Below are 26,364 nucleotides of genomic sequence, written 5' to 3'. Positions count from 1 at the left end.
ACAAATAATTACTAGTTCAACTTATCCAAAGATTACTAGTCAATTTATAGTTGGTTATAACACTAACATTTATTTCATGTAATGTCATTACAAATTCAAAGGATACACTTAAAATGATACTAATAAGCATCTTATCTGATAGCGTTTGACAAAATCTCCATTGGACTTTCATCCTTAAGGTTCTTCCACGGTCATCTGCTGCTGTAGCCTAGGTTTATTGGGATTATGTTCTATCAACCAATCAGCAAACCAAATCTACAGGATGAAAAGATCTTCAATGTCACTTCTATAACTATATAAAGAAAACATTAAAAACCATTTCACTCCCATAAAAACTGACCCATTTTATTAAGGGCACTATTCTGACACAGACACTACTAAATACACCCTTTCTTTGAGACACTATTAAAGTATGTAGAACTGTACATCTCAGTTTATAGTAAATCATAAACTCTAGTTACCAAATTTGCCTTTTTAATCTGTTCATACTATATATTGCTCTTCAGTCTTGAGCTGCTTAAAATGAATTGTAGACTTTTCATGTCAGGGACTTTCTCTATATAAGTGTTTGCACAGGGGCATTTTAGCCCTATCTCAATACAAATAATAAGTATGAGGATTCTATTTTGAAAACAGAATATGCACTCAAACGCTTACAGAAAAGTGTTATTAATTGTGTCATTTCTATCAACACTGCCAGCTACTTCAACACATTGAGCCCTTCCTACAAAGTCAGTGTCACAACTTTATACACTACAATCATGTTTGAGTATCTTACAGTAACCCTTATAGGCAGGAAATGGAGCCCTAGAGAAGTCAACAAATGTGATGTTCTGGTACTTTTTGAAAACGCAGCACATCATGTAAATTTTCTAGCAAACTGTAATGGTATCTAAGCACAAATGTGAGAGGCAGGAATGCCTAAATTCTAATTCCATTTGCTAATGACTGACTCTGGCCTTAGGCAAATTACTTAACCTCTCTGCCTTGATTTCTCCATTTGTTAAAATGGAGTTTATCACACATACTTGCATACTTCATAGGGCTGTTGAACACTAATTAGTGGATGTCAAGTGTTAAGTACTAGTAAACTGCTTACAGTACTGTGAAGGGAGAGGAGAACTGATAGAGTAGTAGAAGGGAAATGGAAGCAGGGATTAGTATCAGATACGAACACAATGATTTGTCAAGGGTTACAGACAGGTAGACTAAATAAAATAATCCTAGCAAGTTACAGGGAAGACAGAAACTGAAGACGCTAAGGGACTAAGGCACTGAGCAGATCTGAACACTAAACACAAAACAGTTGAATTCATACACAGTGACAAAAAGTGGTGCAATTGGGAGACAGAGGTTATAGGTTACTGCATTTTGGAGACATGATTAAAAACAAGAATAAGTATTTCAGCAGAGGGAGAGTCAAGGCAAAAAGAACAGTGATGACAGATGTACAGACAAGATGATGTAGGAGTAAAAATTTAGCATAGTTAAGGCACAAGGAAGACTCCTAAATTTTCAACTTGAGAGAAAATTAAAGATTTTATGTCCTGGACCAAAATTCATGCAGTCAAATGGGAGTGTTTCCATTCACTTCAATGCGCCTTGGATAAGATGCTTATTTAAGGGGACTAATGATGACAGAAGGTCAAGAGGTTTAGTCAGTGACTTGGGCCTTTATACTGAATTCATTGCAGCAGTATAGCTGACTGGAAAGGGGTCACAAGAAAACTGTTGGACACCTGTAGATGCTTTCATTGGAGAACTGCTCAGGGGTCAAAGTTTATGTTAACAAGGGTGAACGTGATCACATGACCAAGAGAGTCCATTCCTAAGATAAGCAGTGAATTGAATATTACTAATTGTAGCATGTACAGCAGAAGTTAAAATACAGAAATCTCTTTTGAGGGAGCTTGCATATATTTATTTCTAAAAAGCTGCCAAAGCTTCATCACATATTCTCTGCATTAGCAAACTGTCACAAAGCATTTAATCTCATTCATGCCCCCTGGTACCTGGTTTCTCCCAGCTAAAACTAGGTAGAGAGGCAGATGATATTTGACATCCGTGTACCTTAGCTGGCCCTTGATTTCTACCAAAAAAGAGGCAAAGCAGCTTTCCTCGAAATATTTATAAGGAACCATGAACGTCACCATAAAGCAAACAACACAAGGTAAGAATTTTGTATGACAGAGTACGTACCAATGGATCTGCTGGTTTATGCTTACAAAGCTCGGTGAGCCCAGCTAGTAGTGTAGGATTGACATAAAGGTTCAGGTAATCCTTAGCAGCTTGTCCAACTGGAATTGGCTCAATAATCACTGGAAAGAATAGCCATGTGAATTGAATTATTGCAAAGCAATTTGCTTATAATGTTAAAAAATTACTTTCCTTCAAATGTTTATAACCGTGGTTATATTTTCCTTGTATTTGATGATACTTAACCCTCTGTATTGCTTCTCTGCAAGACATACAACATGACATACAGCTACTGCAGTGTGTTGCCCCCAAAGCAATTCTAAGAGGGATGGAGCTTCTTGATATTGTATCTTGGGTGATCGTACACTGGCAGTTGTTGGTCCAGGGGGAAAAAAAGCACCCTTTAGTTGATTGGGGGGAAGAGGAAGAAATAAGACTAATTGAGGACCCACCCACTTCACTGGATATTTATTGGGCAAAGGAGAGTCCATTGGGGACTACTTCTTCAGTGCACCATTACTGCTGTGGAGCTGGTTCTTGTTACCCTGAAGGATCTACATCAGATATTGCATTTTTATTGTGGGGCAAGGGACAGGAGGTAGAATGGTTTACATGGGATTCTGAAGAGGGAAAATGCATGATCTCCAGGGGAAAAGAGAGACTAACATTCATACTAAAAAAAGACCTGCAACAGGCTTTGAGACAGGTTTTCAAGTGGTTTGAATTCTGTTTAAACATTGTTCCAACTAAAATGGTTTTAAGCTCAGGACCACATGCTACTCCTATTTGGTTTTCTGGTGTAGTGGATAGGAAACTCCATGACTATCTAATCATAGATTTTCCTTAGAATCACTCCTTTAAGGATTGTCATCTTTCCCCTCAACCTATGGAACAAGCAAAGAGCTCTGTCCCTCAAAGCTCACAGGTGCCTTTGTCCACGCCAGTTGGAACTTGGCTCCTGAACTGTACTGCCATGTGACCCTCCACCGGTAGATGAGCATGAATCCCTCTACCCCAGTCTCAGAAGAGGGAATTCAACCATATCAGATCAACAGTAACTCCGGGGCAGATTTTCACTCGGAAAGCCACTCTGCTCCCAGTGAAACGTGCTGAAATGAAGTAGCTCCATGGTTCCTCCCATTCCCTCAATTGGCCTGCCTCAATTCCAATGCCATACAGGGGCATTTGCAGTATCTGTGAGGCAGAAGGGAAACTAATTCCCAATCACTGTGATTTGAGTGGCTCGTCAAATAAGTTTTGCTCCACATGGCATAGCAGCTCAGTCATAGTTTAGTTAGTCAATGAAAACTGTTCTAAAACATTTTTCAAACCCCCTTTATGAGCCTAGGTTTTATACTGAATGTCTGGCTACAGACAGGTAGGAATAGGGCAGGAGCCATACACTCCTAAAGACGACTTGCAGTTTACCTTCAGGAAACATGAATCGAATTTCTCTTTCTGCTGAGGAAAATCGGATACTGCCATGAACTGCATTCCTCAGATCATCTGTCCCATAGATTGCTCTTAAACTAAAAGCAACAGAGAGAGGTGTTTGGATGGCTCTCTCAAATCCCTTCCAAGTATTTACATTCTCACTCGGATTGCAATAAATACAATAAGTGAGGTCTAATTAACAAAATCTTTCCAGTTAACAAAATATTTTGTTTCTTTTCTGTGCCATAATTTCAAAATGAAAAAGGTTGGCCCAAACCTTTACTAATTTTGTACAGTAAGGGTGAAATCCTCACCCTAGTGAAGCGAACGGCAAAGCTCCCCTTGACTTCAGGGAGGCCAAGATCTGACCCTAAATCTATTCTTAAGTAAGTTACCTGTCAGGATGTGTTTCCTTAGCTCTTATGCTGTTTGATGGTCCAATCAACTCTTTCCAGTAAGCGATAGCATTATGTCTGGCAAGAACCATAGCAACTAAAGGCCCAGAACTCATATATGCTGTTAAATTAGGAAAAAACATTTTGCCATATTGATCTGCATAAAAGTTGCTGCATTGCTCTGGGCTTAGTTGGAGCTTTCGTTTCTAGAAAACAAAGACAAGGAAAAAGTAAGCTTCTATTTTAAGCACATACTCTATTATTCATGGATGAACACCACCAAGATTTACATAAAAATGCTACATTACAGAATTTTCCAGCACTTGTAATGAATTACAGCTCTCCAATGTCCTATGTTAAGCTATTCATCAGCAGCCCTTATGTCTTCTTTAAAACATGCTGAAATGTGACAAAATGGTATTGCAGGATCTCATGTTTGTTTCTTAGTAGCTTCTACACAAAATCTCAGCAACGTACACGTAAAACCTTTTTTTCTGACCGTCAACCCTGCAAGCTCAACTGGACTCTGAAAGATCAGTTATATTTCTGTCTCAAGTAGTAACAAATATTCCGCAAATGGAAGTGTCAATTTCTGTTGAGGTACAACTGGGCAAATAATCCAGCTCACTCTCTCAGAGCTGTATTGGTTCTGCAGTGCTTACATGAGTAAAGAGTAGTAAAAACTTACTTTCTGTCAGTAAATTAAGCAGATACAAATCAGAATATACACAAGAGTAGGTTGTCTGAGTAAGAAGATGTCATTTTATTCAATTTTCTAACCATAAACATACTATGGCATTTTTTAAACTGATGTTTGATCTAATGCATTATTCTACTTAGACTGTATACAAGAAACTGAAATGTATTATCAGTGATCTGTGGTTTAATTATTCAGCTCACCAGTACTATTTCGCACTTTTATGCAATCTTCTCTTCATTCTAGACCACTACCTATAGAACTGTTCTATTTTTCATTCAAAGTATATATATTTGTATATTCTCCAGAATAACTAACTAGCTTGCAGATAGCAAGGATTTAGGCAATTATCAGTGGGTTAGATGATCAGTGGCAGATTATTAGTGGAGAATGAGCAAGCATACAACATTCACTAAAGAAAGCAAGCAAAAGAAATTAAAGGAAATTTGTGCTCTTTGAGTCCAACCCTCTGACATATGGTGCACCTTCGGTTACTATTGACTTTAATGTTGAGGTCACTGGGCACCTCACAGAAAGCTTTAAGCATCGTACATTACCAGGTCTCAGATTATATCATTGTGAAACTTGATGCATTACATGTAAAGCAAATCAAATGTTTGGAGGGCGGAGGGACTTTGATGTACTAAAAGTGATACAAAAAGTGTAATTTTGAAATGATCACATTGGTCCCTTCTGACCCTAGAATCTATGAATCTATAATTGCATAGCACAAATATACTATACTTGACACCTACTATTTTAGTAGCTGGAATTTAATAGGCTGAGAAGGAACATTTCAACTGAGCAGAATAAAAGGGTTTACTTGTCTATCAGGCTATTTCTGAGCAGCTCAGTTTGCTCCACTTAGGTTTCTGAACTGCCACCTCTAAAAGACAAAATAATTCAACACCCGCTGTATAATGGTGACATCTAGTGGCCAGTTCCTAAAATCCAATGAACAGTAATTACTTTAAGCCAGTGATACACGAGAGCTGCACATATTGATTCAGAGGTCAAGAGACCATAATCTACACTTTGGGGTATATCTTTGCTCCACTATGCTTCTTCTGCAGTGAAAAAGGAGCAAATGCACCCTACTAGTTTGCTACTGGGAATTCCTGATAGCACAGAGGTCGCTCTGCAAACTCTTCTAACTCCCTCCCCACAGCTCCTGGAACATCCTTTGCTAAACATTTCCATAGGCTCAGCCACAGACAGTTGATCTTCTATCCAGCTCCCACTGGGCCTCCAACGGTGTGGCAGGGAAGCAGGCAATGGAGGACCCAGAGCTACTCTCTCCTCTCTTCCCTGCAATGCAGAGGTGGCCGGGTATTTGGCAGATGTGGCAGTAAAGAGAAAAACACTACTCAGAATGCTCCTTGTTCACATCAGAGCTACTCCTGAGGCTGCAAGGGAAGGTGGTGGCTCTGCTTCCATCCTGAAGTGACAGGGTTAATTCACTTCTGTTCTATAATGAGAGAGTTTAAAAACTGCAGTGACTGGGAAACCCATTGCAATCCAATGAATTGCAATGAACTTAGCAAATGCGCACAACAGAAAAGACTTGGTGAGGTTCTGCTGTATTGTTAGAAATGTGATTCAGTTTAAATTGTTGCTTAGCACTGCACGAATCTGCACAGGTACAGAGTTTATTGGCAAACCCAGTGTTTTCCCTGCAACCAGCAATGCAGAGTCAATGTTTCTATGGAAGCTGCATTCTGTTCCACCTCTTTCAGCAGCAGCACAATTACCAGCTCACTTGTACTAACAGAATCTTTCCTTCCGCTGATACTATGTTTTATTTACATGCTGGCAGTTACAAGAGTCCTGTTCTGACTTGTAAACAGTGGCGCTGGAACTAGGAGTGCTGGGGGGGTACTGCCGCACCCCTGTGCTTGAAGTAGTATTAACAAACACCAAATACATGGCTTCTATAGTTTCCATGATCACCATAAAAATTGTTCCACCATCCCCACTTGTAAACTAAGCCATTTTATATGGAACTCCCAGGTATAATAAATATGGAACCTTGGGATGCTATTGCCTATAGAACACACTGAGACAATAAATATAGAACAACAAGATGCTATTTTTGAAATCACTTCTCTTAGGCATGAGGCAATTCTCCAAAAATGGCCACATTTTTGGAGTTTATCGTACCCTCATTTGAAAGCTTATTTTACATATGTTTAGATGAAGCATGATGTTGAGCTGTCAAGTGGTGTCATAAGCCTGAAACTATAGTACCCAAAATGAGGAAGTGTCATTTTTTGCACAGTTCTAGAAATACTACAACATGACTATGACTACAGTTTTTACTGTTTAAGTTAATTTCAACACCTTCATGTGGTGTTTATCAGTTACAGCTGTTTAGCATTTGGCAAAGACAGCGAATATGAACATTTTGCGATATGCTAACATGAAATGTCTTCACATTGCATATTCTTAATTGTCAATCTGTTGCAAGTGATTATAATAGTTTTCTATTTTTTCAGTTGAAATTGGCTGACCAGATCAGTCTAACACTGAAGGTTGTTCACCAGTAACTGTAGATTGTGTGCCCGTAATTTGTACTGCATAGTGGGTAGATATAAATATATGTGAATTCCTAAAGGAATGCTTCTTCATTTGTAAGCTTTTGTACATATAACGTAGCATCTAGTCTGCCTCATAGAAGGTTTTAATTTATAATTGCCTATGAATGTAGTACTAGCCTTTGAAATATTCTGGAAACTAGCTTTTGAATTCAGTGACACTTATATACAGGTTAGTATTAGTGTTAGACAGGGATGAAAGTAAAATGGAGCTCTTACTGGATCAGAGCCACTCTGGCACCCCTGGAAGGGGCAGTGTCTCGGGCAGAAGGGGCAGGGCTTGGGAGGGTGGTCAGCATCCCCCAGTCAGTCCATCTGCGCTCCTTGGGCCACGCCGCCTAGGGCTCCAGCGGCTATGTAAAGGGCCTGGGGCAGTAGTAGCAGCTGGAGCCCTATGCCCTTTTAAATTGCAGCCCCAGGGCAGCTATTTCTTTTGCCACCCTATCCCCCCCACTGGTGGCCACTTTAACTTCACTGCCCCTTTTGTGCCCCCCAATTGGCGGCCCTGCTGGGTCATCACTGCCCCTTTTTAACTCCTCCCCATTGGCAGCCCTGCTAGTAGGGACCCAGCAGGGCCGCCGACGCGGGGTGCAAAAAGGTCAGCGACGTTAAAGCCAGCGGTACAGGCCTGGCTACCTTTTACCAGTACCACCTTACTTTCACCTCGGTGTTAGAGACGACAATACACAACTTATTACAAATATGCAAAAGCTATGAGAGAAAGACGTGGCCTAACAAGAAGTAGTGAAGACAAAGTTCACAAACAAGTCCTTGCTTCTGTACTGAAAAGGGATGAGGAACATGTGAGAGATCTCACCAACCATATCAACAATATGACAAAAACTCATTTGACTCTGAATCACATTCAGAGACGCTTATCAATACATCTACTAGGTTGCATGTAACAGATGTACAAGATTCTCTACTGAAAATAGCGGATGTTGGTGAAGAACAAATGGAGAGATTTGAGAGAGATGTACTTGATTCTGATAGACACATAGCCTCTTCAGCCCAGTCAAGAAACCTGGCATCAAAACATTAGCTGAAATGCATAGGCGCTGATTCAGTAAGTGCTCTGGTGCTGGAGCACCCACGGGGAAATATTAGTGGGTGCTCAGCAGCCAAGCTCCCACACCCATGCCCCAGCTCCTCCTCCACCTCCTCCCAAGCGCGCTGCATCCCCGCTCCGCTCCTCCGCCCACCTCCCAGCGCTTCCTGCCTTGCTGCCACCAAACAGCTGTTTGGAGGCATGCTTGAAGGGAAGGGGAAGAGCAGGAATGTGGAGTGCTCAGGGGAGGAGGCAGGGAAGAGACAGGGCCAGGGAGGGGATCTGGGGAAGGAGTCAGAATAGGGGCAGAGAGTGGGCAGAATAGGGCTGGGAAGGGATGGAGTCAGAGTGGGGCCAGGGTCGAGCACCCACCGGCGGGAGCAGAAGTCAGCGCCTATCCTGAAATGGCCTAGACCAAATGTAACTCTGACAAAGGAGAGAAAGAGAGAATGAATCATAGCAGCTATCAGTCCAGAAGTTATTTTCTGCACAGCCTTGTCCTTAGCAAGATGGAGAGATGATGTTTCAATGGCAAGCATCCTTAGTCACCCAATAGAACCTAAGTCTATGTCCTTCTTCCACGTTCATGGAACTCTAAGAAGAGCAGACAAAGCTTAATTAGGGCATCATCTGGAAACTCAAGCTGAAGAAATCCATGAGCTAAGAGCATGCAATAAAGAAATCCATGTACATCAGAGATTACATGGTTTTCATACAAATTATGGCTGGAGACAAATTCCACGCATTCAATGAATTGGCTGCTGAGTACCTGAGGCAGGTCTTAACAGGATTTGACAAAGCTGATTCTGTAACTGAAGTCTTGACAGATATGACAACTGTAACTCAGTGAAAACTTCATAAAGAGAGAGCCAGGACAGGATCTAAGACTGGATGCAAGAAATACCAGGTGATTGGTGGATGTTCTGTGCTTCCATGAAAAAGGTTTCTTAATGTGGCATACAAACAGTCACTTGTAAAATTCCTCTGTGAACATATGGTTCAAAATGCACCTGAGAGTGTGGGAGCACCTCCAACACAAACACTCCTTGCTGGAGGCTTTTCCAATGGCGAAGTGGCAAAGTCCATCACCAGCTGGCGTAGTGAAGAAGCTCAAGATTTGTACAGTACTGAAGAGAATGTGGAAAGAAGGATTCTTCTGCATGATGTATGTGCCAACATGGCTTTTGGCTCTCTTGGTGTCAGAGAAACCATAGTAATTAGGTCACCTGATACAGATATTTTGGCCCTTGCTGGAACACAAAGATAACATGTAGATTGAAACTGGCACCATTACCAGCACACTGACAAGCACTGCTTCATACCTGTGCATGCAATTTGTGACTCACTCACTCCTGATTTCTTTAACATACTTCTTGCTGTACACACATTAGCAGGATGACTCTGTCATCCCTATTTGGTATTGGGGAAAAAAAAATCTGTATTTAATACTGTTAAAACAAAGGGATCTTACTGCTTCAGAGATCTTGTCAAACTGGGAGAAAGTGATGGACAAAAAGGAAGTTGGTAGCAGTGCTGTATGACCAGAGCAAGAAAGGAAAGGAGACCCCCCAGAGACATGAGTTGTTTGTACCTTAATCTAGCCATCAAAAAGGAAAAGTCACTGGCCAACTTCCACTAGGTGAGGATATTTGAAGAACATGTCAAAAGAGCATCTTGGCAAACACAGATTTAGATGTCGTCACACATAGGTAAACAAGATATTGGATCACCATTGCAATATGGATGGAAATAGGTGGATGATGAACTGCTTCTTCAAGGGCCCAATGGCATTTGAGCTTATACGAGATCTTATCTGTGTCTGTAAAAGAAGGGATCGCTGCACAATCACTGACGTCTGTACTCATGGACTCAAGGTCAGAAGGGACCATTATGGTCATCTAGTCTGACCTCCTGCACAATGCAAGCCACAGAATTTCACCCACCCACTCCTGTAACAAACCCCTAACCTATGTCTGAGTTATTGAAGTCCTCAAATCGTGGTTTAAAGACCTCAAGGAGCAGAACAATCTTCCCGGCACAGAACAGTGTACTTACTTATGTAACGAAGACTGTGATAATCCACATCCTCTTGACAGAGATCACAATGACGGACAAGATGGATGATAATGACGTTGACTCGAAATGTTACCAGTGCTGTTACATTTCAGTCATACCTGTACAAATGTATTAGATTTGGCTGTACTCTTTGGATTGCTGTCATGATGCATTGAGGTCAAAGAAATCCAAATTTATTTCTTGAAATAATAAATAGATTCATTAGACTAACAGAAATGAATGCAAATGTTTCACAGTGGCCATTTTAAAATGATGATATTATTGTTATTGTTTATCCCCATTTCTATGGTAATGGTACCAGGTGACAGTACACATCGTACCTCATCTTAAAGTAGACATAAGCTTTCAAATGATGCATGATATGTCTGTGTGTTGAAAGGGTACATTAAGTCAATCAAATTGGTGGTGTTTGCATCTTGCTTATCAGACCATAAACAAACTTCAAATCAAAACCAAGAGTGTGCAGAACCTTGTTTTATGTACAGCATATTACCTGAACAATGGTGAATCCTGATCTGAGAATTATATCTTCTATTTCTTCTTCTTTGTCAATTACATCTGGTTTGATGAGGGCTAGGGTTCTTTCTACACAAATCTGAGGCTCAGGCATTAACGCTTGCATCTTTGCTTCAAGATTAAAATTCCAGTGCTTCTCCCTTACTGAAAAGATAGTGTTTTATTACACTTTTACATTACATTATTGTTAGCTGAACATGCAATTACATACCTGTATCTTTTGTTATATTACCATTCTAAAATTTGACAGATTACTCATACATAGGAGACAGAAAAGGAATCCCCCACACCCACAGAGGTTGCTCAGAAAGCAATACTATTACCGGGCCACTGCCTGGAAGACCTTTCTGTCAAAGAAGGCCTATGAGGAAGACAGAAAGTCTGATACAGGTGTTAGCTGATGCCCATGTGTCTGCTTTGCATATCTCGGCAGTGGAAGTACTTGCTGCTTTCACCCATGAAGTTGCTATAGATCAGTGGTTCTCAACTTCTTTATCATTGTGGGCCACGTATGCAGCCCACAATGTGTTATCTGGGCCACAGGGGCTGGGTGGCAGGGCAGCGGCAGCCCGGACACTGACCCAGGACCCTGTGTGGGGCCAGCTGGCTGCCCACCCAGAACCCCATCATGTGGGGCTGTCCAGCTGTCCTGGAGCCGGGCAACAGTCCCAGACTCCAGAGCTTGTGGGGCTGCTCCAGCCTCCCAACCCTGCGAGGCCAGGCAGCTGCCCCAGACCCCTGACCCCACAGAGCCGGGCAGCTGGATAGCCCGGACCCCACTGCACTGAGTAGTCGGGAACCCGCACCCCACACGGGCCAGCTCTTTAGCCCAGAGCTGAGCTGGGCCACAGCTATCTGCTAATTGGGCCGCACGCAGCCCGCAGGTGCAGAATCACTGCTATAGATCTTGTGGAGTGTGCCTTGACTCCTTCTGAGACTTCAGTAAGAATGTTCTTTGATTCCTGCAGCTTGCAGACCCTAATGTAAGCTTGTTAATATGGTATCTGCATCAGGTTTTTCCTATTCCTCCCTGATTGCATCCTCATAAGAGAAATACAGGAAAATTGCTGCCTCGGGTTAAGATTTTGAGGAAAGGTATTTGCTTTGAGGCTTATCCTCAGGAATCTGCTCAGGATGGATCTGGACTGTGACCACAGCCTTTTTGCACATGACCTCAAACTTCACAGGGGGAAAAAAAATTGTTGCATTTTTTACAAGTCCTACTCAGATTCAAAGCCTGAAAAATCTCTCCTTCCTTGGTAGAGGAATCCAAGTCAAAGGACGGCACCTTCTGGATTTTTTGTACTTTCTTTCCCTTTTTAGTTTTAGGGCTTTTTTGACTTTTTGGTCTACTTTAAGAGGATTACTGCCCAGTGGTAATCAGGACACGATCTTTTGCAGCTTGTCTTGTGCACAGCCTGGAGCTCTCTAGAAACTTCTCCCTCTTGAGTCCTTTCCTTCAGTGTCCCACTCCCCCAAGCAGGGGACTGAGTCTCATTATCAGAGTTCCTTGGCTCTAATCATGAGGGAAGGGGCTGGTTATAAGCCCTGCTTTTCTTCCTAAGGCGCTTAAGACCCATTTCAAGACTTGGGGAAGAGGACCAGTAGCCCTGCAAGGGTCTTAACTATGTGGTCCTGTGTGACCCCCAAGACTTACCTCCTCCTCTGCCTCATGTGGATAAGTCCTCCTCCTCAGAGCCTCTCCCTGTTCTGCTCTGTGGCTTTTGCAGTGAAGTCATGGCTATTTGGGGGGAGTAGGGGTCCCAACACGCCTGTCTACCTCAGAGTCCTGTGTCCTAGCAGCGCTAGTGTCTGCTGACTGGGAGCAAACTGGACATATACCCTCTGCCAAGCCTGGGAAAGCTCCCTCACATATTGAGCACCTTTTCTGCTTTGCCTGGTACTTGCATAGCAGCTGTGCCATCCTAAAAGGGGGGCAGAGGAGCTCAGCAGGGAAGCACTGCTCCAGGGGCTCCCCACAGGTAACAGGTAATAATTGGAGATATACTAATCTCCTAGAACTGGAAGGAACCTTGAAAGGTCATTGCGTCCAGCCCCCTGCCTTCACTAGCAGGACCAAGTACTGATTTTGCCCCAGATCCCTAGGTGGCCCCTTAAAGGCTGAACTCACAGCCCTGCGTTTAGCAGACCAATGCTCAAACCACTGAGCTATCCCTCCCTCCACAGCTATGGCCTTGATGCTGCACAAACCCTAAACCACGCAGAAGGTTTGGAACAAAGAAAAAAAAGCCTCACTATTGCCTGAAAATGGTTAAAAAAAAAAGAATAAAGACTGAAAAAAGATTACAAGAAAAACTGCCCCTTGACTTCTGTGCCTCTGGGTAAGTGGGAGGAGGAGTGGCCAGCAAACACTGTCACAGCTTTGAATTGCCTTCAGACACTGCAGCATGGAGGGGAACACCCAGACTAGCAGAATTGTGGGAGATGCAGGGCTGCAGAAGGTGCTCAATCCTGCAACCTGTAGCCACTCGCACTGGTTCACTGAAGCCAAAAGCAGTAAAGCACTGTTCACTTGAATGACGCCTGGGACCCTTTTACTCTGATCCGGATGAACTAAACTTCAAAGTCTTGTACAGTACTATGCTCTTATGTTTAAATTAAGGGCTTGAGACAAGGTTATAATTTCCTAATCAAGCTATGTCAGATCATCAATGAGCTCATAAAATAAAAATATATACAAGCAGTTGTGCTAGGGTCCAATCCAAAACACCTGAAGTACTTGTCCTGGCTGACGTATCAAACCACCCCTGAGAAATGGGAGGCTTATTCCCTGAAAATGGATTTTAACTGGCGAAAACTTCATTCATGTGCGACACCACAGCGGTATCCGTGCAGAAAAGAGCTGGTTCTTATTTTAAACCCTTTTGTTCTTTAACGCCGGGATGTCACTGGAAGAGAAGCAAAACGAGGGGCCTGATCCTGCAGCGTCTGGCGCTGCCTCCGCAGTCAGTAGGAATCTGTGTGCCCAAGACACGTCGGCGTGGCCCCCACCCGCCACCGGCATGACACGGTAACGCCACCAGGCTTGCGCTCACTCACCCAGCCTCGCAACAGGGAGGGCTGCGCCGGGGAGCGCTGCAGGAGCTGCCCCCTGAGACCGACCCAGCCCGCTCTCCTGCGGCGCTGACTCTGCCCCTGGTGCTCCCGGGCACTCGTGCGGCGCTGCCCACCGGGAAGGGCAGGGGATTGCTGCCTGGCCCCCGCAGCCAGCCCTGCGCGCAGCGAGCCCCTCTGCCCGCACGGAAGCCCGCAGACCCTCAGCGGGTCAGCGCCCACGGGCAGAGCGGGCCACTACCTCAGCCTGCCCTCGGCCCCCACAGACCTTCTGCCCGGGCTACGGTTGCTAAGAGACCAGAGGCAGCAGCCGAAGGAACCGCCCCCTACGGGGTCCGACGAGGTCCGTGCCAAGCGCGCGCTCGGTGCCTCAGAGCCCTGCGCTGGGCTTGGCCGACGTCTGGGGGTACGGCGGCGCCCGCTGCTCCAGACACGTCCTCGCGCTGGTGGTTCCCATAGCAACGCGTAAGGGCTGATGGAGAGCGACTCCCTAGGCCCTGCCCCTCACTCCGCTTCTGCATTGCTCTTCCTGCCTGCTCCTTTTCCTGGGGCAGACCTCCCAGCCATCCCGTGTAGACGTACAGAATCCGGATTTGGGACAAACCCTGGCGCCCTATTACGAAAAGCCTTGGGGGTGCTGCCAGAGTCCTGCTTGTTGCACCCTGGATGCAATGCTTAATTTATGCCAGTGCTGCGCCCCGGCATCTCTAGGCTTGGCAGTTGATGGCTATGGCCGTTAATAGCCCCAGCACCTCTCGGCGTGCTGCGTCAGTTATGAACGTAAAAAAATTGCTTGCGCCCCGGCACCTCTTTCATTACAAATTAACCACTGCCTGGATGCCAAGTACTGGGCAGCTGGCCATGGTCAGTCAGATGGAGACACTGGTGATAGAGTTTTTGTGGGGTTGAGGCAGTTTAGGTCTCTGGTGACGAAGGGTTTTGGTGTGTTTGTTATTGAGACTTAAAGTTTCACATCTCACCAATTTGAAATCTGGCTCATTTGAATTCTGCACTTGGGTCATACATACTATGAATTATTTATATAGTACCTCTGAGCTGGAAGAAGCCCCAAATGCTTTACTGTACTAATCATAAACCTGGTCCTCAAATTGCAATTGAATGCTAAAATCAATGAGAATTCTGCATGTGGATCACCTGCTAGTTCATAACCGAAATATTTACAGCAGCCCTGCAATGCAGCCACCTCTGGGGAGAAGATGATAGTCAGGTGGCACACAACACAGAGGAGGGTACAGAAGGGAAATCTTTGCCCAGTCTGTGGAATCCTATCCAGTGCACTTTTTGTAAGAGAAGAGGGTTTGCCACCCTTCTAACATCCTTTGCCATAATCTCCACTCCCCACCTTCCCTGGGACACTCTGTGTACAATAGGATGGGTACAATTAGAAAAAAAAATCATATACTGGTAGGAAGATAAAACTAGAAGACACACTATCTCTTCCATCTCTGATTTATAGGATATAGAAAACAAATAGTTCACTCCTGTTTAGTCTAAAAACAGCAAATGAGACTGTAAGCAGTGGAGTGAGCTAAAATACTAGTCTTCAATTTATAGAAAAGTGAATTCAATCTTGTTTTATCACAGGAAAATAAATTTGTGCATATTTGTCCATATAAGGCACTAGTTAATATAGTGAGATATTCAGTATCCTCTAGAAATACCCAGAGACTGGATTATCAGAGGTGAAGCAGGACAGGACAAAACTGAAATGGATAAGTGAGACACTATGCATACAGCTGAGTTTTCGCTTTAGAGACTGTACCAGACAAAGAATGTAAGCGGTTAGGAGAAAACGGGGGTGTGTGTGTTGGTTCTAAGTGGCCACAAGATGTCGCTATTGAGCCGCGGAAACCTGCCTCACTGTGTAGCTTGAAAAATATCTTAACGTGGCAGTTAAGGTGTCTGCAAAATGCAGAATTCATCTCTACTACAAGAATTTGTTTCTCATTGTTGACATGTTCTGCTTCACCCCTGATAATCCAATCTCTGGGAATTTCTAGAGGATACTGAATGTCTCACCATACTAACTAGTGCCATATCATATGGACAAATTACTTTTCAGAAGAGCAGTTTCTTGAAACTGATCACAGAAACCCGTTCCAGACACAAATATTATATGATCCAGATTCTAATACCGTTTCTCCAGGGATCCTGGAGATGACAGCCATGTATTGCATCTCCTCCAACTGCTCACTCTATTGCCCTGGGCCACTTCCCTACAGTCCTAGCACCTTCTTCATCCTTACTACAGTTCCTCGGCATGCCAGTCTTAGCAGCCAACCAGGAGCTTGCTCTCGCTCCCCTAATCCTACCCAACCCTGCTCTGTTTAGGATGCTAGCTGTCTTCAACCTGCAAGGCAGCCAGACCCCTATACTCAAACTCTAGAGAGCTCTACTACTAAACCTGCTTGGCCCTGCAGCTCTTCTTATGTGGGCCTGCCTGGCCCCCATTGGCTGCTCCTTGCAGCCACTCTCCTATTGGCTGTTTTCTGTGCAGCCTCTCTAGGGCTTCATTAACCCCTTACAAGCCAGTGTTGGGCAGACACCCCATCACACTCCTGCACCAGAATGCTGCAGAAATGAGGGGGCTTGGCCCTCATCCAGACTAACCCGCGGCATCGGCGGGTTAAAATCGATTGCTCGGGGATCGATATATCGCGTCTAGTCTGGACGCGGTGTATCGATCCCCGAGCGCGCTTACATCGATTCCGGAACTCCATCTATCCGAACAGAGTTCCGGAATCGACACGGAGAGCCGCGGACATCGATGCAGCGCCGTCCAGACTGGTGAGTACCTCGATTTTAGAAATTCGACTTCAGCTACGTTATTCTCGTAGCTGAAGTTGCGTATCTAAAATCGATTTTAATACCTAGTCTGGACGTGGCCTTGGCTGCAGAGTACTTGTGAGTCCTGGCTCAAGAATCAGGGCCTTAGTTATATATGTACACTACGTTTCTGTTCAAGATTTATTTTAAAAGACTAAAAGGCTAAATATTTGAGACTCCCTGAGCTTCCACAGCAAGTAGTCACTTTCCCAAAAATATCCCTCTACACAGAGGAAAGGCTGAATTTAATTACCTGCTTTCTCAGTTTGGGGGGAGGGAAAAAACAGACATAAGTCAGAGCAGGAACCCCTTAAAACATATTTAACCTGTGAAATCTGTAACATGATCTATATCTATAGTAGGCCAATATATGCATGAGTGCATGCCTAAGGCCAGATTTTGCAGTCTTGTGAGCAGCCCCATTAAAGCCAGTGAGACGTATCACAGGAATGCATGTTTATTATTGTAAAGATTGCACAACTGGACCTCGATTTTGCATATGTAATTACTATGATTGCATTGGGTTCTTGTATGCACATGACAAGAATTAGCTATTTTCATATGCAAATGCACAAACTGCAAGTGCAATTGTATTTAAAAGTTAGGCACACATTTTGTGAATTGAAAGCTTTCAAAAATCTGCCCCTGTATCTATGTCCTCCTATTAAATGGATTTCCATTTGAGAGGGTTCCAGTTCTGTTCTTCCCAATAACAGAGCCGTAACTAGGGATTTTTGTGCCCGAGGCAAGGGACAGGGGTGGCACATCCGGCTCTTCGGCGGCAGGTCCTCCCCTCCGAGAGGGACTGAGGGACCCACCGCCGAAGAGCCGGACGTGCCGCCCCTCTCTCTTGCTGACAACTGGTGGCAATTCGGTGGCAGGTTCCTCAGTTCCTCTCGGAGGGAAGGACTTGCCGCCAAAATGCTGCTGAAGGAGAGATTTTCTGTGCCCCTCACCTTCCGCGCCTGAGGCAACTGCCTCACTCACCTCACCCTCGTTCTGGCACTGTCCGATAATCTCTTTTTCTTCTTACGATCTGTGTTCCCATGATGGCATTTATGCTATTCCTCCTGCTTGCAGCTTCCAGAAGCATTTCTGGAGATGTCTGTTTTTAGTTTCCAAGAGAATCCTGCATTGACCAATGAGACGGCAATTGCATCCAAAGGTTCAGCCAGTTAACTTGGACTTTCTCATGCTGCACTTCACACGTTGTCTTCATAGTCTTATCTTTCTTACCAAAGGAGAGGAATAAATATTTCTCAGTTAAGATGCATGAAACTTTTTATAGTATTAGACTCTGACGGAATCCTGCTGCTTTAAAACTTCTGACCCTACAACTTACTGCATTAATAACATTATTAAATTATCATTATGGTATTTGAAAAACCACTCAAGATCTGATCCAACTCCCACTGATTTCAAAAGACTTTCGATCTGGCTCTTTGTTATGAATGAATAACAATAAACATGAGAGACAAAGTGGCTGAGGTAATATCTTTTATTGGACCAACTTCTGCTAGTGAAAGAGACAAACTTTTGAGCTACACACAGGTCTTCTTCAGGTCTTGGGACCAACACTGCTATAAGAACACTGTAATGAACATTACAATTACAGCATAATGAATGTCACTTGCAGTTCTGAATACATCTCTGTGCATAGCTTTGTTGCTGTACTTTATCTGTTAAGAGGTTTAAGAAGTCTTAGTTGTCCTTACTTATTTTTAGCCAGCTTGAAATATAAAAAAAACAAAACTAAAGGGTTCTGGTTGCAGGTATGTTTGCATGTTGGTAACAAAAATACAAATAGAACTTTTAACCACCAATATTGTTTCAAAGCTTTGTATTCTCTGTAATGTCATAAAAATATGGAGAAATTAATTGGGTGTAGTTTTATAGACTAGTATAACAGCAAATACTATTCTATATGCTAGACTAATAGCTTAAAGAAAGACTAAGGGAATGACGCTAGCTAGTACCATGAATAAAAAAATGTCAGGCTATTCATATTTGCACACAATCCAACATTACCTACTTTTTGATGTTATACACTGTAATAATTTATGTGTGTTAGTAATAACTCACTGGCTATATATTGACCAAAATTAAAGCTTTCTGAGGACAAATCTGAGGAACTGTCCCAGATTGAGGTATCATTAGAGGTGGTTTTGGAACAAATTGATAAACTAAACCATAATAAGTCACCAGCACCAGATGGTATTCACCCAAGAGTTCTGAAGGAACTCAAATGTGAAACTGCAGAACTACTAACTGTAGCCTGTAACCTATCATTTAAATCAGTTTCTGTATCAAATGACTGGAAGATAGCTAATGTGACGCCAATTTATAAAAAGGGCTCCAGAAGTGACCCCAGCAATTACAGGCTGGTAAGCTTGACTTCAGTACCAGGCAAACTGGTTAAAACTATAGTAAAGAACAAAATTGTCAGATACATAGGTGAACATAATTTGTTGGGGAAGAATCAACATGGTTTTTGTAAAGGGAAATCATGCCTTACCAAGCTACTAAAATTCTTTGATAGAGTCAGCAGGCATGTGGACAAGGGGGATCCAGTGCATATAGTGTACTCATATTTCAGAAAATCTTTGACAAGGTCCCTCGCCAAAGGCTCTTAAGCAAAGTAAGCAGTCTTGGAATAAGAGGAAAGGTCCTCTCATGGATTGATAACTGATTAAAATATAGGAAACAAAGGGTAGGAATAAATGGTCTGTTTTCAGAACGGAGTGAGGTAAATAGTGGTGTCCCTCAGGATCTGTACTGGACCCAGTTCTATTCAACATATTCATAAATAATCTAGAAAAAGAGGTGAACAGTGAGGTGGCAAAATTTGCAGATGATACAAAATTTTTCAAGATAGTTAAGTCCCAGGCAGACAGTGAAGAGCTACAAAAGGATCTATCAAAACTAGGTGCCTGGGCAACAAAATGGCAGATGAAATTCAATGTTGATAAATGCAAAGTAATGCTCATTGGAAAACAATGCCAACTATACAAAAAAAAATGTTGGGGTCTAAACTAGCTGTTACCACTGAAGAAAGATCTTGGAGTCATTGTGGATAGTTCTCTGAAAACTTCCGCTCAATGTGCAGCAGCAGTCAAAAAAGTGAACAGTGTTGGGCATCATTAAGGGATAGATAAGAAGACAGAAAATGTTATATTGCTTCTAAATAAATCCATGGTACGCCCATATCCTGAATACTGCATGTGGATGTGGTCACCTCATCTCAAAAAGATATATTGGAATTGGAAAGGAGTCAGAAAAGGGCAACAAAAATGCTTAGGGGTATGGAACGGCTTCTGTATGAGGAGAGATTAATAAGACTGGGACTTTTCATCTTGGAAAAGAGACAACTACGGGGGGATATGATAGAGGTCTATAAAATCATGATGGGGTGGAGACAGTAAGTAAGAAAGTGTTATTTACTCCATTTCATAACACAAGAACTAGGGGATCACCAAATGAAATGAAAAGGCAGCAGGTTTAAAACAAATAAAAGGAAGTATTTCTTCACACAACACACAGTCAACCTGTGGAACTCTTTGCCAGAGGACGTTCTGAAGGCCAAGCCTATAACAGGATTTAAAAAGAACTAGGTAAGTTCATGGAGGATCGGTCCGTCAATGGCTATAAGCAAAGATGGGCAGGATTGGTGTCCCTAGCCTGTTTGCCAGAAGCTGGGAATGAGCGACAGGGAATGGATCACTTGATGATACCTGTTCTGTTCATTCCCTCTGGGGCACCTGGCATTGGCCACTGTTGGAAGACAAGATACTGGGCTAGATGGATCTTTGCTCTGACCCAGTATGGCCATTTTTATGTTCTTATGTTTCTACACATGTATTTTATAAGTTCTGAGCCATTACAGACCATCAGCCAAATATATACCGGAAAGTAAAGAGGTTTCGAAAGTTCTGTTAAAGGTCCCTTTTATGCTTATGTTAAATACATAAATAAAAACTGAAATCAAAGACTTAAAAAAATATCCTGCAAGGAAAAGTAATATTTCAAGTTAAACGCACCACAGCAAGATATCCAAAGTTAAGTGGCAGATTTTTAAAGGCATAATTTTATATGTGCCTGTCATAAACAAATAGTTAAGGGTTAATGTCTCTTTTACCTGTAAAGGGTTAAGAAGCTCAGTGAACCTGGATGACACCTGACCAGAGGACCAATCAGGGGACAAGATACTTTCAAATCTTGGTGGAGGGAAGTCTTTGTTTGTGCTGTTTTTTTTGTTCTTTGTTCTCTCTTGGAGCTAAGAGGGGCCAGACGTGCAACCAAATCTTTCTCCAATCTTTTTGAAACAGTCTCTCATGTTCAAAATAGTAAGTACTAGATAGAAGGCGGATTAGTCTTTATGTTTGTTTTCTTTATTTGCAAATGTGTATTTTGCTGGAAGGATATTTTACCTGTTTGCTGTAACTTGTAAGTTAGGCTAGGGGGATGGAGTCCCTCTAGTCTATATAAGCTGAAGACCCTGTAAACATTTTCCATCTTGGTTTTACAGAGATAATTTTTACTTTTTTCTTTCTTTAATTAAAAGCTTTCTTTTTTAAGAATCTGATTGATTTTTTTCCTTGTGTAAGACCCAAGGGAATTGGGTCTGAACTCATCAGGGATTGGTGGGGGAAAAGGAAGAGGGGGAAAGGTTAATTCCTCTCTGTTTTAGGATCCAAGGACTTTGGATCAGTGTATCTCTTGAGTCCCCCAGGGAAGGTTTTTGCAGGAGAGGAAGTGTACCAAAACACTATATTTTTGGTTGGTGGCAGCGCTATCAGATCTAAGCTAGGAATTAAGCTTAGAAGGGTACATGCAGGTCCCCACTTTCTGGACGCTAAAGTTCAAAGTGGGAATAATACCTTGACAGTGCCCAATCATCTTTAGAAATTGCATGCATGGAAATTTGATGTGGATCCATTTTTGTCTTTAGAAATCTATTCCTAAATATTTCTGGCATCACTAATACATTTTTTCAAATAAGAACAATATTAGATAACGTGTGAGAATTTCCAGGCTTTTGTAGAAGTCATATTCTCAGTGCTCCTTTATAATTGCTTTTTTTTTTCCCTGCAGCTGAAGTCTGTATATTATATAAGGTACAATTTTGCTATCCTTAGTCACCTAGAATAATACCTTTGTCCACAAACACATAAGGCATTACTTATAAGAATGGCAGAATTAGGCCCAGGATCAAGAGGCCATACGCAGGAAAAACTCACATGGATTTCAATGATATATCATCCTCATCAAAATCATAATTATTGCAGGATCAGGCACACTTTGTGTGAAACCAGGATGTTATTTTTCCACAGCAGTAGGCATGTTATGTACGGAATAACATACAAGAGGTTGTGTGGTTACTGGGAAATAACCACACCCTTTAAATACAGAGTGAAGCACAAGACCAGAAAGTCTTGTTACTCTAACACCCCGGAAGGATTGTCCAAAACAACACCTAGTGCCTTAGCTGTGACTGTGGAGCGTGCAACAGGCAGTGCAGTGGAAAACACGCAGGTATACAAAAGTGATTTTTCTGACCCCATAATCCTAAAAGCCACACTAATTTGTGTCAACTGCCAGTGGTAGCCAGGGATTGTCAGGATACAGCTTTGCTGTTGGATTTAGGGAGTTTGGCGTATCAGAGGGAACTGTACAGTTAGAAATGACATTTGGGACTGGCAGTTGAAATGGGGCAATTAGGAATGACAGCTAGAACTGGACAGTTGGGGGCAGCTAGCTGGAATTATCTAGATAGGTGCGAGAGCTGGAATTAGCCAGCTAGAAATGATGACTGGAATGGGGCAGTTGAACTAAAGCAGACTTTCTATTTGTAGAAGATATGGAAAGGGCATTTGAGTCAATGAGTCAACATTAATCAAAAGCAGGATAATGCGTGCGAGAAGAGCAGTATGAGGGACATGAAGGTGAGGCAAAGAAAAGAAAACTGATAGAACATAACAAACAATCAAGAGAACCAGGGAAAAAGTGAGAGGAAAGAAAGGAAAGGAGAGGGAGAAATCCACCTGAAAAGAGAAGTGTGTAACTCCTGGTTAATAAGGGTGTGTGAAGCTAACAGCTTGTCTACATGGGGACACTCAGCAAAATTAATCTGAATTAACTAATAATGTGGATTTAAAGTGGCTTAGTTAAACCATGTTAAAATCACAGTAGACACTCTTGTTCAGAATTAAAATGGTCTTAATTCAGTTTAGTTTAATTCACTTCCTAAATTAATTAAGATGAATGGAATTAAACTCAGTTTAAATAGGGGCTTGGCTATATGGGGACAAAAAAAAATTAATCTGAATTAACTAAAGGTGTGAACTGAAAGTGGATTAGTTAAACTATATTAAACCTCTGTGTGAGGCTGACATACAGAATTAAAGTGGCCTTACTTCAGTTTAATTTTAATTTACTCCTTGGGCTGGACATTCATTTTGGGTGTTCACTGAATTTTAAATTGTTTTAATAATTTTGTATTTGTAATCAACAAGAATGTGAAAATAAACAATAGCTTTACAAACACAGACAATATGGCTGAGAATTTAACCACACAAAAATGAAAAAAAAATTAAGTTACAATTTCACCAGCAGTTGTTACTCAAACATTGCACACTTTCATGGAATCAAAACATAAAACTCATCTTGGGCCTTTAAAATTCTGTTCATGGCAAGTATCACAGGCACCAAGACAACAGGGGCTGGGAAGTGCACTCAAAATGGTGAATTCTTTGTTATGTTGAGAGGCACCAGATTTTTCAAGTAAACTTGTAACTATGTAAGTTTGCTTATTTATTTTGAAATGCTCAGTTAGGTCCTCGCCCAATGACATCTTTTTACTGACTTCAAAGGGTACTGGATTAGGCCCTTATTCTAAAAATAGCATGTTATGGGATTGTGGTCATCCTGAGTACAACATTATTCTGCAATCCTTATTCTTTGCTTATTACAAAGACATGGGGGAAAAATGCATTTTTCTGTTATGATCTTAATTTGAAAATGGATGAGGGGGCCAAAAATGTTTTAAAGTGATTTGTGTAAGGATGGCCTGGATCTTAGATTCGGTTGTCTAGCAAGAAAATACACCATCATATTTTTATTTTTTGTTAACCACAATCAGCCACCTGTGTTCCTCCTGAATTGCAGTAGAGAGTGCAATTACTTAAGTGGAGCCAGAAGAGAAATTTACCAGAGTTAGTGGGCAGACAGGTAAATAATCATTTTGCTTTGCCAATTAGTAACATTTATAGAGAAATTTAGGTGGCAATTGTCACTTTCATCCTTAAATCAAATCAGGGCTTGAACAGAAAAAGTAAAAAAGGATGGTACCCTCTGAAGCTCTGCCCAAAAGCCAAGCTCCACCGTCATGAGATGCCAGAATGGGATACCAAGGACAACAGACTGTGCAGATGTTGAAAATATGATCACATGGGCTTTCCTGGACTTCTCAGGCTTGGTTTTTTCTCAGTGAGATTCAGCTGCACTCTTGGGAGAGCCAGATTAAAGCATGGGCTCTAGCTCCCACTGTCACATGATAACATCAGAATCTAAGGTTCTGTTTAGAAAAAAACATTTCTGGTCCTCCTGATTGCAAAACCTGGAGGGCAAGAGCATAAATAATCGGGTTTAAACAGAAATAAGAATGTCCACACAGCATTTTGCACCAGTTTAACTAAATCATTGCATGTCAACATACACACTAAAGCCATGTCTACACTAAGAGTGCTTTACCAGTATAGGCACTATACTGGAGAAAGGCTCCTAGTGTAAATGTAGCTTATATTGATAAAACTGCACTTTTACTGGTACACCTCTACCCCGATATAATGCTGTCCTCGGGAGACAAAAAATCTTACCATATTATAGGTGAAACCGCATTATATCAAACTTGCTTTGATCTGCCAGAGTGAGTAGCCCCACCCCACCGGAGCACTGCTTTGCCGCATTATATCGGAGGTGTATAGTTTTTACCTTGGAAGCAAAACCAGCTGTATCAATAAAAGCACAATTTTGTGAGTATAACTGCATCTACACTAAGGGCTTTTGCTAGCACAGTTATGTCAGTATTCACACACTTGACCTACAAAGCTATGATGGCAGAAGTCTGAGATGCAGATATAGCCTAAATCAATGGGACTACTCAGATACACTTACTTATGTGAATTGGTGCAAGTCTGTGCCTAAGTAATTAAAAGTCACTTGTCTCAAAGGGTTTTGGTTGTATCAGGCTGTACGGAATAACCCTTCCATACTGGTATTATTCATAGTATGTCGATGCTAATAAGCAATGAAAGATTATTACATTGTAACGTGAGATCACCTTAACTACATTCAGGATTGTATGTCCTGCAAGCTGCAGCCATTGCAGAATGGCAGACTTCTGACTAGCCTGAAAAACTGAGGATGGATGACAACCCTAGCAGGTTTCATACAAGCCCAAGTCAGACTTTATAGTTTAAAATACAGGCTGATTGGGAACTATGAAATTTACAAATTAATCCCTCTACCTCCCAAAAAACCTAGTAAGAATCTAATTTTCTTTCTAAAAATAAACAGCATGCTGAAGACAATATATATTTTCTTAAGTGATGAGAAACTTTAACAGTAATTATAACACTGTTACAGACCTCCTCTTTTTTGGCTCTGTTTTTCTTCAAAACTATAGAGAGGCATCTATGATTATTTACCCAGATAACATGAAGGCCTACCTGCCAGAGCACTGGATTGGGACTCAGAAAGGCTGGGTTCTAGTCCCAGCTCTGCCACTGGCCTGGAATAAGAAGTAACCTTAGATAAGTCACTTTGCCTCAGGCCAGGTCTACACCTAAAATTTAGGCATAACTACAGCCCTCAGGGGTGTGGACATTTTTTCACTCAGTGCAGAGTAGTTAGGTTGACTTAACCCCTAGTGTAGACACAGCCAGCTACTCCCTCTTGAAGAGGTAGATTATATCTACCCCAGCGGAAAGCCCCCTTCTGCTGATGTAGGGAGCATCTATGCTACAGCAGCACAGGTAGAGCACTAGCTGTGCAGACACAGCCTGTGCGTTTGACTGGGGCGGGCGGGGGGAAGCTTCCAATCACAGACAAGTCACCCGCTTCAATGGGTTGATCAAACCTCCCCCCCTTTAAACAGAGGACAATGGGGGAATTAAGGGGGCCCCCCCCGAGATGAGAGCTGGCTGCGCCCCGTCTGCTCAGAACGGCCTCCCCCCTCAGCACTCAGGCTGCGGGGGCCCACAGAGCCGGCTAGGGAGGCTTCATTGCACACAAAGGCCAAGCCGGGACGAGGGGAATCAGCCCCGCTGCGCGTCCGGGTACCAGGCCCCGCAGCGCCTGTCGGCCTCACCCAGGCTCGGCCCAGCTGTCTGCTCTGCTCGCTCCCAAACTCCCAGCCCCACTCTTGAACTGGAGAGAGCCAATGAGAGAGGCAAATCCGCCTGAGTGGCAGGTGAGGGCAGCCAATGA

General features: G+C 42.6%; 1 protein-coding gene across 4 annotated transcripts; it reads right to left on the bottom strand.

The window, feature by feature from the left end:
* Positions 1-25,991, bottom strand: NME5 (NME/NM23 family member 5). 4 transcript variants are annotated; one of them, XM_030573791.1, is made up of 8 exons: positions 25,605-25,991; positions 24,226-24,493; positions 17,866-18,105; positions 10,934-11,100; positions 4,026-4,231; positions 3,625-3,725; positions 2,200-2,318; positions 1-255 (listed from the first exon to the last, which is right to left on the bottom strand). In XM_030573791.1, exons 4-8 carry the CDS (start codon positions 11,060-11,062, stop codon positions 175-177), a joined length of 636 nt encoding a protein of 211 aa, XP_030429651.1. In that variant the 5' UTR covers positions 11,063-11,100; positions 17,866-18,105; positions 24,226-24,493; positions 25,605-25,991; the 3' UTR covers positions 1-174. The 4 variants fall into 4 exon arrangements, with proteins under 4 accessions (XP_030429651.1, XP_030429650.1, XP_030429649.1 ...); XM_030573790.1 differs by lacking the exons at positions 17,866-18,105; positions 24,226-24,493; positions 25,605-25,991 and adding an exon at positions 14,300-14,430; XM_030573789.1 differs by lacking the exons at positions 17,866-18,105; positions 24,226-24,493; positions 25,605-25,991 and adding an exon at positions 14,017-14,293.
* Between the last annotated feature and the right edge of the window lie 373 nt (positions 25,992-26,364).

This window comes from Gopherus evgoodei, chromosome 8, assembly GCF_007399415.2.
Source record: "Gopherus evgoodei ecotype Sinaloan lineage chromosome 8, rGopEvg1_v1.p, whole genome shotgun sequence".
Classification (NCBI taxonomy): Eukaryota; Metazoa; Chordata; order Testudines; family Testudinidae; genus Gopherus; species Gopherus evgoodei.
Note: the sequence above shows the minus strand (reverse complement) of the source record. Positions and strands in the feature narration are given on the sequence as shown.